Genomic DNA, 12,348 nt, shown 5'->3' with positions numbered 1-12,348 from the left:
CATTTATATTTCATCCACATTTTGCATTTTAAAAGTAGATATTGTCCAGCTATAGTTGGACATGAAAATCCAAGATTGCAGCGAGCGTGCTCTTTTAGCCTCCTCCAGTGGAGCTGTTTTGCCACACATGCCAAAGGTAATTGTAGAGCCCGTTAAATATGGAATTTATTATTTGCTGGTGACATCTGATGAACTTGGGTCTCAACACATCACTGCTGGATGAAGTAGCCTTGTTTGGTTTGTGTCTTGCTGAAACAGTTACTTGAAAGAGAGGCATCTTGTTTATCTAGAAAGAGTGGCTGCTCAATTGGACAAAAAAAAACCCAACCCACCTTCCGTTATGCTGGAGGATGTCAGCGCTGTCCTCTAGCCACGCTCTGCTGTGTCTGTGTGAAGAGCCCTGCAAACGCATATCTTTACTGTCAAAGATGTGGGAGATGTTCAAGGGGTTCTCAGGTCCTTTAAGTGGTCTTTGAAAACACACTCCTCCCCTTGTCCACTATAAAATACAATATATTGTTATTAAACTCTGGGCCTTAGAAATAACAAGGGGGGTTGCTGATTAACCTGAGTAACTATGAATTGTGTGGGACGAACACATCTTTGTGTGCGGCTGCAGGAGAGGGCAGAAGGTGGTCTTCCCTTGGTCTTGGACATGTCGGCATACAGCACTGATGTAACTACTCATTTTCTTGCAACTCTGCTAATAGAAAGGGTTATTCAGTAGAACTCACTTCTCTCCTATGTCTACCTTAGGGCGTGTTGGAGAGCTTTCTGGGCACAGCAGTCACCGGCGCGATATTTTGCCTTTTTGCTGGTCAGCCACTCACAATTTTGAGCAGCACGGGACCTGTTCTTGTCTTTGAACGTCTTCTCTTTAATTTCAGCAAGTAAGTACCAGGGTGGAGGAGGGAGGAGGGGAGGAATGTCTCACACTAATGAAATACTAGCTAGGGAATGAGATGGCTAGTGGTGGGGAAGGAGGGGATTTAGTGCATGAAATGAAACATCTCTTTGTTCCTTGTTGAGATTGCAGTGCAATCACACTGGGGATTTTCACAGGCACGCATGTCCCAGAGCGCTGCCCGGTGTGTGGGTGCCGATCTCCTTGGGGCTTCTTGGAAATTCTTGGCCAAGTCTGTCTCGCTGCGAAGTTTGCGCTAGTTAGAGTCAGTGTGCTGTTCCTCCCCGGCCGCTGCATGTGTTTCCCTGGCTGCTGTGTATTTCCCATAGGAGCAAAGAAAGGAATCCAGCTCTCGGTGATTTCACTAACAAAATCCCGCAGGACTTAAGGTTACCAAAAGTTTGTCCTTCAGTCAGTACTCGTTTGAAATAATCACTATTACTTATAAAAGCAAAAGTACCTACGATAGAAACAGCTATCAGTCTCTGTTTGTCCCCAGAATTCCTCGGTGGAGCTTTGCTGCGTTAATGCTCTTGGGTTTTTTTTCCTTTTAATAGGTGTAAAGAGGTTCTGTCCCTCCCCACCGTGTTAACGTTGACGCAGTGGTGACAGCTGAAACCCAGAGCTGAAGGGAGCCCATTTTGTTGGGTGTTCTCATTTACTCTTCCCACATCTGCAATGCTGGCAAAATATAATGAGAATCCCAAGGAATCAGCATATTTGTTGGTGGTTTTATGTTTCTTTTCATTGATGATTTTGCACATAGGACTACTGAGACTTCGGACGGTGTTTTGCGAGGAGATCATTTTAGGTTATGCAGAAAACGCCCCAAATCACTTGTAGCCCTCCCTTCTCCCATCGGGGAGTGTTCACAGCATTGCCAATTGTGAAGGACTTGTGTTTCAGTACACAAAACCAAGAGCTTTTGGAGTTAAGGCGTTACTGGGCTTTCTTTCAAAAGCAGTCGCCTGTGATGTGGAACAGCTCTTTGGCCGTTGGTGGTTATTTTTAGAAAAGGTCTATTGAATTATTAAGCTGAACATGGCTGCAGGTTGCAATGAGGCAGGAGACATGGTGTGTGTTTGGTTCTTTAATTGTATCTCCTTCCTCGTTATATTTAATCTCTGTGGGGAGTTACTCAGAAATAATTGAGAGCATGTATTGATGTCTTTCCTGTGAATACCCTACATGTTGGAGAAGCCTTTTGAGGTACAGAGCTTCTGCTAAGGCAGACAGTATATTTACGTGCGATCCCACATACACGGTGCTACACGGGACTCTTCTGGAGTGAGGTGATTTCATTTGGTTACTTAACTCACTTGTGGCAGTGTGAGCCGTGTCTGTAAAAACAGCGCAGGGCAGGATGAAACTCCTGCTGCGTTGTCGAAGTTGGTGTTATTTTATAATCAGTACTGTTGGGGTTGAAGCCTGAATGGCCTCGCAGCGCACTCTGGCTGCTGTTAGACAGAGCCGTATCCGTGCCAAGCCGGGGAGAAGTTCATCTTGGAGTCAAGGATGCCATGGAGAGACAACCTGCACCTTCAAATGCAACGCGGTCCCCTCCTGCCTGGCCCTGGGACTGCCGCTCTCCTCGGCACGGTCCGCCCAGTCCTGCCAAAGAGGGGCAGAGGAGATGGACTTGGAGCCTCTCTCTGCCCCGCACGGGAGCATAGGCAGGGAGGGATGGAGGCTAGAAAAAACGGACAGAAAATTAGACTAGACCGGGGAGGGAAACGGGAAGCAGAGCAAGAGGGGGACACCATTCTTTTCTTTCTTTGACTGGAATAAATGAATAAAATAAGGAATAGACATGCTATAGCTGTTTGCATCTGGCAGGCAGGTCAAAGCCCAGGTGCAGCATGCGGAAGGAGAAAGGCAAGATGGAAAAACACTTTATATGGTTTTGGGAGAGAGAAGGTGGTTATTTTTAACCCGAGGAGGAGGTGGTGGTTATAAAAGCTATTGTCCTAATAACCTGCTGGAGCAGAATGGCAGGATTTTTCGAGGGAGTCTTTCTCACAAGGAAATTGGAATCAAGTACTGTGATTTTTCAATAATCCATTTGTGGTTGTTCATATTCACAACACCCTGTTCCCTGCTGGGAGCAAAATTAGAAAGACTTCCCATCTACCAATTCGTTTAAAGTTTGACTCTGTGTGTGTGTGTGTGTATGGAGAGATATTTAAAAAAGCCTGGAGTACCCAGCCGTGCATCTAGCTTTGGGTGCCTGCAGGAGTGGCGTTGGCTGCGTTGCCTGCAGAGTGGGTCAATGCTACAGGACACCCCGGGGCAACTCGCATCCTGGCTGGTGAGCTCTGCTCCCATGCAGAGTCGTGCAACGGATGCCCATTGTGAATTGAGTCTGGGTTTCCGAGCTGGAAGCAGCGGGAGGTGAGGCACTGGGCTCCCCAGGAAAGCCGCACCCCAGCCCCTCTGCCTTCCAGCCACAAAAGCAGGCTGTTGGGAAAGTTTCCCCTCCAAAGACCTCGGAATGAAGGTTAATCACGGCCAAAGTACTTAGCCTGTTGTATTGTGTATGTGAAATGTCCTGTGCTTTTTCGTTTGCTCTGTGAGGTTCAGAAGTGCTGCAGGACTTTGAGGGGTGAAAAAAAAAGTCGCTTAAAACCTTTTGAAGTTCTTCAGGGGTGTGCAGTCAGGATACCGTCTGGGCTTCTGCCACACTCAGTCACAGAATCACTACGGTTGGAAAAGACCTGTAAGATCATCAAGTCCAACCACCAACCCAACCCCACCATGCCCACTCAACCATGTCCCGCAGTGCCACGTCCACACGTTCCTTGAACACCTCCAGCGATGGTGACTCCACCACCTCCCTGGGCAGCCTCTTCCAGTGTCTGACAACCCTTTTGGTGAAGAAATTTTTCCTAATATCCAGCCTGAACCTCCCCTGGCGCAACTTGAGGCCATTTCCCCTTGTCCTGTCGCTTGTCACTTGGGAGAAGAGACCAACACACCCCTCCCCACAACCCCCTTTCAGGCAGTTGTAGAGAGCGATGAGGTCTCCCCTCAGCCCCCTCTTCTCCAGACTGAACACCCCCAGCTCCCTCAGCCGCTCCTCATCAGACTTGTGCTCCAGACCCCTCACCAGCTCCGTTGCCCTTCTCTGGACACGCTCCAGCACCTCAGTGTCCTTCTTGGAGTGAGGGGCAGATGGATGGCAGCTCCTGCTCTCTGAGGCGCTGCCTCTGGATAGTTCAGAGAGCTGTCACTGGTGTCTTTTATTATTTTTTTTCCCCCCTTCTCTTTTTTTAAACCATGCCTTTGTTTCTTCCTTGCTCCTTACCCCTCTTCCAGGTCAGACTCTCAGTGTGATGAGGCTGCAGCCCTCCCTGAGATCTTCATCTACAGTAAGGAGAAAGCCTTGCAGAGGCTTGGTTGAATGCAGATGCCCCATCCTGTCCCAGCCTACCTGACATCCGAGCCAGGATCCTTACAGAAATGCATGACCCTGCCCGGCAGCGAGCCCTTAGCTGGCACCTGCCTGCTCTGCAGCCTGTTCTCCCGTTTCCCAATCCCAAGGTTGTCCTTCTCCCTCTTGAGGTGCTCTTTTGTTCTCTACTCTGCAGTTCGATACCACGCGCTAGAAAATCGCCCCCGAGCCCCGCTGTCGGCCAGGATTTCTGCGGGTGGTGGGGTCGGTGCTTGGGGTGCGGCGTGCAAAATGCCTGCGAAGTTTGCTGCCTGCCCGTGAAGGCTGGCAAGGGGTGGAGGTGTGTAACGGCACCCCTGTCTACCCCGAAACAGCGTGTAAAAACAGGTCCGCGGGAGCTGCAAGGACATTTTTCACTATTAGCACGCAAGGTTCGAGGGAGTCCGTCTGCAGTGGGGACTTGAATAAACAGTGCGCCCGACCTGTAGCCAGCTCTGAAGGCACCCGGTTTTGCCAGGTTGCAAGCACCCTACCAAGTGTTTTGCTGCTGAGCTAAAAGCGCCCCGGGTACCCCGAGCTAAGCCCCCCCCGAGGCACGGGCGGTTCTCTGGAGGAGCGATGCTGAGCCACGTCTGTCCTCTCGCCCCAAACGGGGCTGGAGGGGTTGTGCTGCAGGGCGGTCCAGCAATCTCCTTCTCCCTCCTGCCTTGGAGGGGGACTTGAAAATGCTTTTCTGCTATTATGTTTTAGAGCCGTGGGTGGTTATCTGGTGTAGCTTGCATTCCTAAGGTGTCTTGAAGAGAGAGACCTTCAGTTTTTCTTACAACGCTTGCCGTAGGGGAAGGAAGGGATAAACTTCTGGGCCCCATCGCCTCCCCAGAGCTTTCTGACGCGGTTAGAGACTTTGCTCTGAGGCTTTCCACAGAAACTGCCCTTCCTCCTCTGTCTTCCCACACTGCAGGGCTCCTGACTTCCAGGGAAGACGGGCCAGCTAGGGCTGCTGGCCCTGCCGCCTCCCGCTCCCTTCCCCGAGCAGGCACTAACCTCCCCGGCACGGCCTTATCTGCTCTGGCGTTGGCTTTTCGCGTTTGTTCGGTGCTAAAAAGCCTGCCTTTGGACTCGCGCCGTCAGGGCACGGCACCCTCGAACAGCAAACAAGGGGCAGACAACCTTCCCAGGAAGGAGCGATGCAGTTGGCTCCATTGCTTTTCGCAGCCTGCCACGTCCTGGCACCAGGGTTTGTCCTCTTCTGCTTTGTACTTCTTCATCTTCTCCTGCTGCTATTTTGATTTCTGCAGATAGCGCGAGGGCCTGAGAGATGGAAACGCAGGCTCCTGAGCGTGAGGCTTGGCAGGAGGTGGCTTTTCTGAGGATTTGTAAACTGTGGTTACGTCTTCAGCTGGTGGAAAGCTGTCGGCGTTGGGCTGCTCTTGGTCTGGACAGCTGGATGTTTGGGCCTTTACACTCCGTCCGTGTTTGCCAAGGGAGGATTTTTACTGGGAAGCCTAGAAAGAGCTTGAATTCGCTGGTAACATTTATTAGTGGAGGCGTAAGCAAGACTGATCATTTCAGCATGCTTTGCTGCCACCTTGGCTATTAAACTGCACCGCGTACATTTATGGAGTTGGCTGGCTGAAAATGGAGAGCGTCGCTCTTGGGAACACTCTCATTGAGTCTAAATGAGCACAGGTCCCAGAAGCTGTGCGTTCAGCGCTTCTCACTGGGAAGTCATGATCCTGCATGGCTTTATCTAACCCCCATATTTTCCCTTCCTGCCACCCCTGTCTTGTTGCAGAGACAATGATTTTGACTACTTGGAGTTGCGTCTCTGGATCGGCCTTTGGTCAGCCTTCCAGTGTCTCATTCTCGTCGCTACCGATGCCAGCTTCCTGGTGAAGTACTTCACCCGCTTCACCGAAGAAGGTTTTTCCTCCCTCATTAGCTTCATCTTCATTTACGATGCTTTCAAGAAGATGATCAAGCTGGCAGATCATTACCCGATCAACTCGGAGTTCAAGGTGGACTATATCACGCATTACTCTTGTGCCTGTGAACCATTAGATCCAGGTAAGAGAATGTTTAATGAGCTCTCCAATTTGCAGATAGGAGATTGCGTTTGCTTTCTTTCTCTATTGTGCTGCGGCCCAGGTAATAAAGAGGTAATTAATCCTTCTTTATCAGTTGTCTTCAGATATCCTATCTTAGCCTTATTTTGAAGCTGAGGGGCGAATGTCACCCTACGTGCCAGATGGAGCATCTTTATAGCCGACCTTCCTGGGACGCCCCATCATGACCAGTGGAGAAGCTGTCTTTGTACCCTTGCCTCCTTGCATCCCTGTGGCTGTTAATTCTGAATGGCATTCCTCTGAGAAGTCTGTGAAGGGGCAGAAGTGGTGACCAGGTCACTGCCATGGTGCTCGGGTCATTCCTGGTATCTGCTGTGCCATTTTGTCAAGTGCAGGAGCTGGATTTATTCAGGGAGTTACCCAAACTTGGGTGGGTTTCTACCTCCTGGCTGCACGTATGAGTGGAAAAGCACAAACAGTTCCTCGCTGGAGCGGAAGGGAAGCATATCCAACAGTTCAGCCTATCACTAGAGCGTGGGCTGCAAGGCAGGTATAGCCAGCGTACATACAGATCTGGCAACACAACGAGGAACAAAAGGTTACAAAACCCAAATACAAACAGGAGTACACTGGCTCGTACCATTAGGGAAGCTGTCACCACTCCTAGGATCCTTCAAACAATGAGTAAGAAACTTGGTTTATGCTCAAAGTAAACTTCAGGTTATCTTGACGTACCTGTCGAGCAGGAAAGGCTTCTGGTTGCTGCTAGTGCCTCTGTGCAAAAGGTGTCGGGACCTGGATCCCTAGGAGCTGTGTGCTGACGGTAGTTATTAAATGTAGGATCTCTGCAAGCACTTGGATGTTGGTCTAGTTCTGCTTCCATTGGAACGGCAGAGTGTTTTCCTTGTCGGAGTTAGGATGATGGGGAATGGTCAGTGCCGAACTGAAAGTCTCCACTTCCCACCTGAACGCCTGTGGCACAGACCCAGTGCCCAGGACAAGCGTGGTGGTACAGCTGGAATGTGGCGAGGAAACGGAGCGTGTGGCAGAAGCCACACGTTACTTGGTAAGAGATTTGTGCCTGGAAATGCAGTGCTGGTCCTTACCTTTGTAAGCCAGCGGGGAGAGAATCAGCATGTGTGGTTTGATAGAGTTCGCAAACCCTCACTGCTGCGGTTCTCTTCTCACCTGATTTGCCTCTTCGCCAGACGGGTGTTTCGGAGGGTAAAGATGACCTTATCGTCATCATCTCCAGATGCCTCTTCCTTAGTTTTTCAAGTAGCATTGAATAAACCTTGCCTAGGAGGAGTGACCAGATAGTGCTGGAGGTGCTGACGGCAGTCTCTCCAGGTGACCCTCTGGGACTTGGCTCCGGCCACACCGCGCTCTCCTGCCCGGAGCTGCGTGAGGCTGTGGCACCTCGGGCACGAAGGCCAGCGCTTCAGAAGCTGCTGAAGTTGAGGGAGAAGATTGGGAACAGCAAAGTGGGAACGGAGAAGATTGGGAACAGCAAAGTGGGAACGGAGAAGATTGGGAACAGCAAAGTGGGAATGGAGAAGACTGGGAACAGCAAACTGGGAACAGAGCAGCTAACACAGTGATCCCGTATTTAAACTCAGTCCAGGACAAGCTCAAAAAATAATTTGAGGCTCCTGTGTGTAAAGCAGCAAGTGCTGGGGTTACGGTATGGGCAGAGCAAGTGGTGCTAGCTGGGTTCTTCGGCTGTTCTCATCCCTTGCTTGGTGGCATGTCCTTCCACGGTGGATTTGATGCACAGAAGCAAGGAATTTTCCAGAGGAACGAACGGCCTGTTAAATAGCTGCTAGCATGTCAGTCGTGACACTGACAGTTTGGCCTTTCGCAGCTCTGAAGTACACCGAGACATGCACTGTATAGCCGTGTCTCTGCGTAAACCCAGACAGCACCTATCAGCAGAGGACAGCACAGATTTAACTCCTGCTCCTTAAATAAACAGGGTCCCACATCAGCTGCTCATCACAGCTACGGAGGAGGTTTTCTCTCTTACCATGCAACAGTAAATCAGCAGCAAAGTAGCGAACAACAGCCAGGACGGAGTCTAAGCCGAACGCTTTCGCAAAGGGGCTCTGCAGCCTCTCGGGGTTTGCTCGTTTTTCAAGGTAGTGCCTCGCTCTGTGTACGTGCTTATAGCCACGCAGCGGCAGCCAGTCTGGAACGTTTTGCTCACTGAACCTAAGTGGCCTTATTTTCCATGTCCTGCCTTTTTTTTAAAGCCCTATATAAGATGGCAGAGCAGAGGCAGACTGTCACCGTCGTGTTTCTGGGGTGTTCGCTAGCACGGTGGCACGGTGCCAGTGACCAGGGGCTCGGGGAAAGGGGGACTTGTGCCCTGGCAGCTGGGCGGGCTCTTCGTCCTTTGGCTCGGGATGAACGCGCTGAGGGGGTGGCACGGCGTAAGACGAGCGAGGAGATGTGAGCTGAACCCGAAGCAAGCTGTGACCCCAGCAGTGCAGTGGATGTCTTGGAAACAAAGCTCAAGACTAAGGTCTTGCAGCAGCAGGTTTTGTAAGCAGATAGCAGGGGAGCGGGAGGACATCGGTTATCCTTTATGCTGACATTTGCTCCTTGAAAGTTTGCAAGCTTTCTCTCGTGCATCAGGAAAGGGAATAAAACGGCACATGGCAAAAGGGGGTGCCTGGTTCTAGGAAACAGAGCGTAATGTGGTAGCAGGTACTTTCTTTCCAGTGATTTTCCTCTAGTGCAGATAAGGTCCGCTGCTGCGGGGGGGTTGTAAGCAGTTGATAAGCTGGCAGGGTGTATCCTGCGAAGGGGGGAGATTTGTTTGGGTTTTTTCCCCCAAGTAAGTGCAGGCAAAGCTTTATTGATTTTTGTCACGCCACAGGTGAAGCTGACTTCTTCCCTCATACTCTGATTCAGGATTTTTACTGTTGGTTTTCATCTCTGTGCCATTAAGAGTCAGATCCAGAGCTTTAGCATCAGTCCTTAGCTTGCATTGCTCGGGTTCTGCCCTGGGCTCTGCGCACGCTCCCGCTTGCCGGGGCCTCAGAGAGCCGGGGAGCAGCATCTTGCCAGCCCCGCCACGCTTCCCGCGGGACCCGAAAAGAACGCCTTTGAAATCACCGACAGGATTTGTGTGCGCTCCGGCAATAATTACTTAGTGTGTCCCCCGGGAACTTCCCTTTGATCCTTGCACCTCCAGACCGTGTCTCTGAGTTAACGCACACCGTTTGATAACGTGTGTCACGAAGTTCAAAGGCAAAACCAGCAGCCAGACCCACGCTCCATCCGCTTTCAGGAGCAACAGCATCCACGTAGCAACTGTTGAGGCAAAAGCAAAGCGTCAGGGCAGCGTGTTTGAACGCCGAGGGGGCTCGACAGCCACAGCGGAGGGGACTGGGGGTCTAGAAGATTGCAACGTGCTGCGCTCTGCTCCGTGCGGGTTTTGGGTACTGATGTGACAGTGCGAAGACCCGTGTTGAACTGGCCACCTTGCGTGTCCTGCTCAGAGGGGACAAGCTGCTCCATCCAAAAGGCCTTTCACCTCATCTCTCAGGCCCACCAAGAGGGTTTACATTTACTATCTCTTCTCAAACTTGACCTCTCAAGAGGCTCAGCTCCGTCCTCGCGGCGTGGCTTGCAGCTTGGCACGGTTTCCACGCTCAGGCGTTGCTCTCGGGGTTGAGGAGCGGGCTGCCCACGCGGGATGCGCAGGCGTTTCCGTACCCGGCCTTTCCGAAGAGGTCCCTGCCATCGCGAGGAAGATGCTGGCAGCAAAACCCGCAGTAATGCTTCGAGGCACAGCACAATCCACGTCTTGACCAGAGATCATGAGATCTTACTTGTCAAGGGCCCAGGAAAGACTGCCTACATATAAAGATGTCCTGCTTCTTATTGAGAGCCTGGTGTGATTGCAGTAGTATAAAAGACAAATGCACGTACTCTTTTCTCCAGCTAAACAAATGTGAGCTATGCCATATTGTAATACAACTTAAATACTCCTATCAGGCATAAAAGTACATGCGAAACCTCAATAAAACATGAGGACGTAGTTGACAAGCCTATTTTCAGGAAGGATCGCATCTCTAAATGAAATTTCAAATAAATGAGTTCTAATCCCATGAAAACAAAAGGAAAACATGTATCATTGTCACAGTGAATGCTGCCCCTTTTTTTCAAAGACATTATCTCCGTCCTGTTGATTTCAATTATGCTTTATCTTTTTCTTTGTAACTCAAAAAACGTGTTTGTGCTGGATTCTGAAATGCGTTTTGCTTTTTTGGGTATCTTTGGGGTTGTGCATTAATTTTAAATTAGTAATTAGGAGTGTTCTGTGGATATTTATTTTAATCCAGAAATCGTTAGGAAAATATTGCAAAACCATGAAATATTACATTGTCTGCCTGTTTTTCCTACATTTTTTTTACAATGAACTCAAAAAAAAAACCAAACCAGGTTTGAATTATGTTTCACTTAGCCTTTCCTTACTGTTTTTTAAGTGATTTATGATTAATGCTTTTGACTCACTCTGAAACAATAGTTTTGACTCAGTTTACTTGAGCAAAGAGATTGCAAACAGTCTGATGGGGTTAACAAATGATTTAATAGTTGAAATTTGCTTTCCTTCCTAGCTGTTGTGGCACCACGCTCACAGTATTCCTTTTTCTGTCCTCTCTTGCAGTTAATAGCTCGTTATTTAACAGGACAACGGTGCCGTCAGCTGATGAGCTGCTCTATTCCTCTACTGAGATGGTAAGTGCCCTTTGGGAGGGCAGGGATTATACGGTCTTTGATGTCTGTAAGTGCTGTGTGTTTCTGTTGGGCTGTGCCGATAGATCAGGAACTGATCGCGTGAAGAAAACCCTCACGCTGACACTCCCCCGTTGTCCGTGACGCTGTGAAAATGCGACACTGCTCCTTTTGGCCTGCTCGCTTGATCCTCCGAGGATTTCTCCTATGTATGCGTGTGGAATCCTGTGTGTGCAATTTGATAATATTAATTACTTGCTAATAGCGGCCACTTTCTTGCAGTCTGATCTGTGTGTGTTGGCAGGATGCAAATGGTTCTCCTGGGGATCAGTCAGATCCTTGTGGCCAGGGCTGTAACGGTAGGAGTGCTGTGGCCAGCCCTTCCTTTGGAAGCTCTGTTTCCATCCCGTTCTTTGCTTTTTCTGTAGCTAACCCTGGCTTTCCCACATTTCACTCCGGTAGTGAGCTTTGGATGACGAGGAGAAAGAAATGGAGCTTGCTGGGGTCAGATACCTCTGTGTTTGATGCAGGGGAGGTAAGCTGAGACGCAGAGTAACAGCTTTCTGCTGAAGAATACAGATCCTACCTGTCTGTGTTTCTTTTCGTGTGGTGGCCACTCTTGTGTGGCGTCAAGCGGTCCAGCAGAAAGGGCATGGTTTCTGAGCTGGGCTCGCTGTCTGCCGGCACTAGGAGCACGAGACACGAGCCGTAAGGCAAGAGCGTTGCCCAGGGTCCCCAAGGGGTCAGTCGCAGGGTGAAGAAATAGAAGCGAGGTCTCCTGATGGCCAGGCTGCACCTCCTGTCCCCTTTCCTGCTCCTTGCCTTCTTCGCTGCCCCGTCTCCGACGGCTGGCTGCGGTCCCTGAGCGTCTGAGTCGGCTGCCTCTGGAAGGGCTGGAAATGAGGGGCCCCCTTCAGCTGCCCGCCGCAGAAAATAACGCTCCGGCGTTCTGCGGGCACTGATACACTGATGCCTTTTACAAGATAGGCAGGAGGATCCTAGAGCTGAACTCCGTGTGCACAGCAAGACCAGGTCAGCTCGTCCAGCAGCAGGGCTGTGTCCTGTGCGCGGTTCCTCAGCCTTCCCCGGCGTGGCACCCCGTCCTTTACCCCGGGACAATAGGAGCTGCGTGGCAGAGGGGCTCAGAGCATGTCAGAAGGACAGAAGGACAGCCGGTAACTGCAGAGTGGCACAGCGCTGTGTGTGCAGAAGCCTCGTGACGCCAGTGGGCATTAGGCAAG

At 50.5% G+C, this 12,348-nt stretch overlaps 1 protein-coding gene across 3 annotated transcripts in view; it reads left to right on the top strand.

Moving 5' to 3' along the window:
• Positions 1-12,348, top strand: part of SLC4A4 (solute carrier family 4 member 4) — a 163,053-nt gene that overhangs the window by 123,893 nt on the left and 26,812 nt on the right. For 2 of the 3 annotated variants that reach the window (XM_059826954.1, XM_059826955.1), the window contains exons 12-14: positions 757-890; positions 6,091-6,362; positions 11,040-11,110. In XM_059826954.1, coding sequence (XP_059682937.1) covers positions 757-890; positions 6,091-6,362; positions 11,040-11,110 — 477 coding nt within the window. Of the gene's footprint in view, positions 1-756; positions 891-6,090; positions 6,363-11,039; positions 11,111-12,255; positions 12,259-12,348 lie in introns of all 3 variants that reach the window. The other variant, XM_059826956.1, reaches the window with a different exon arrangement.

Source organism: Gavia stellata, chromosome 19 (assembly GCF_030936135.1).
Source record: "Gavia stellata isolate bGavSte3 chromosome 19, bGavSte3.hap2, whole genome shotgun sequence".
Lineage (NCBI taxonomy): Eukaryota > Metazoa > Chordata > Aves > Gaviiformes > Gaviidae > Gavia > Gavia stellata.
Note: the sequence above shows the minus strand (reverse complement) of the source record. Positions and strands in the feature narration are given on the sequence as shown.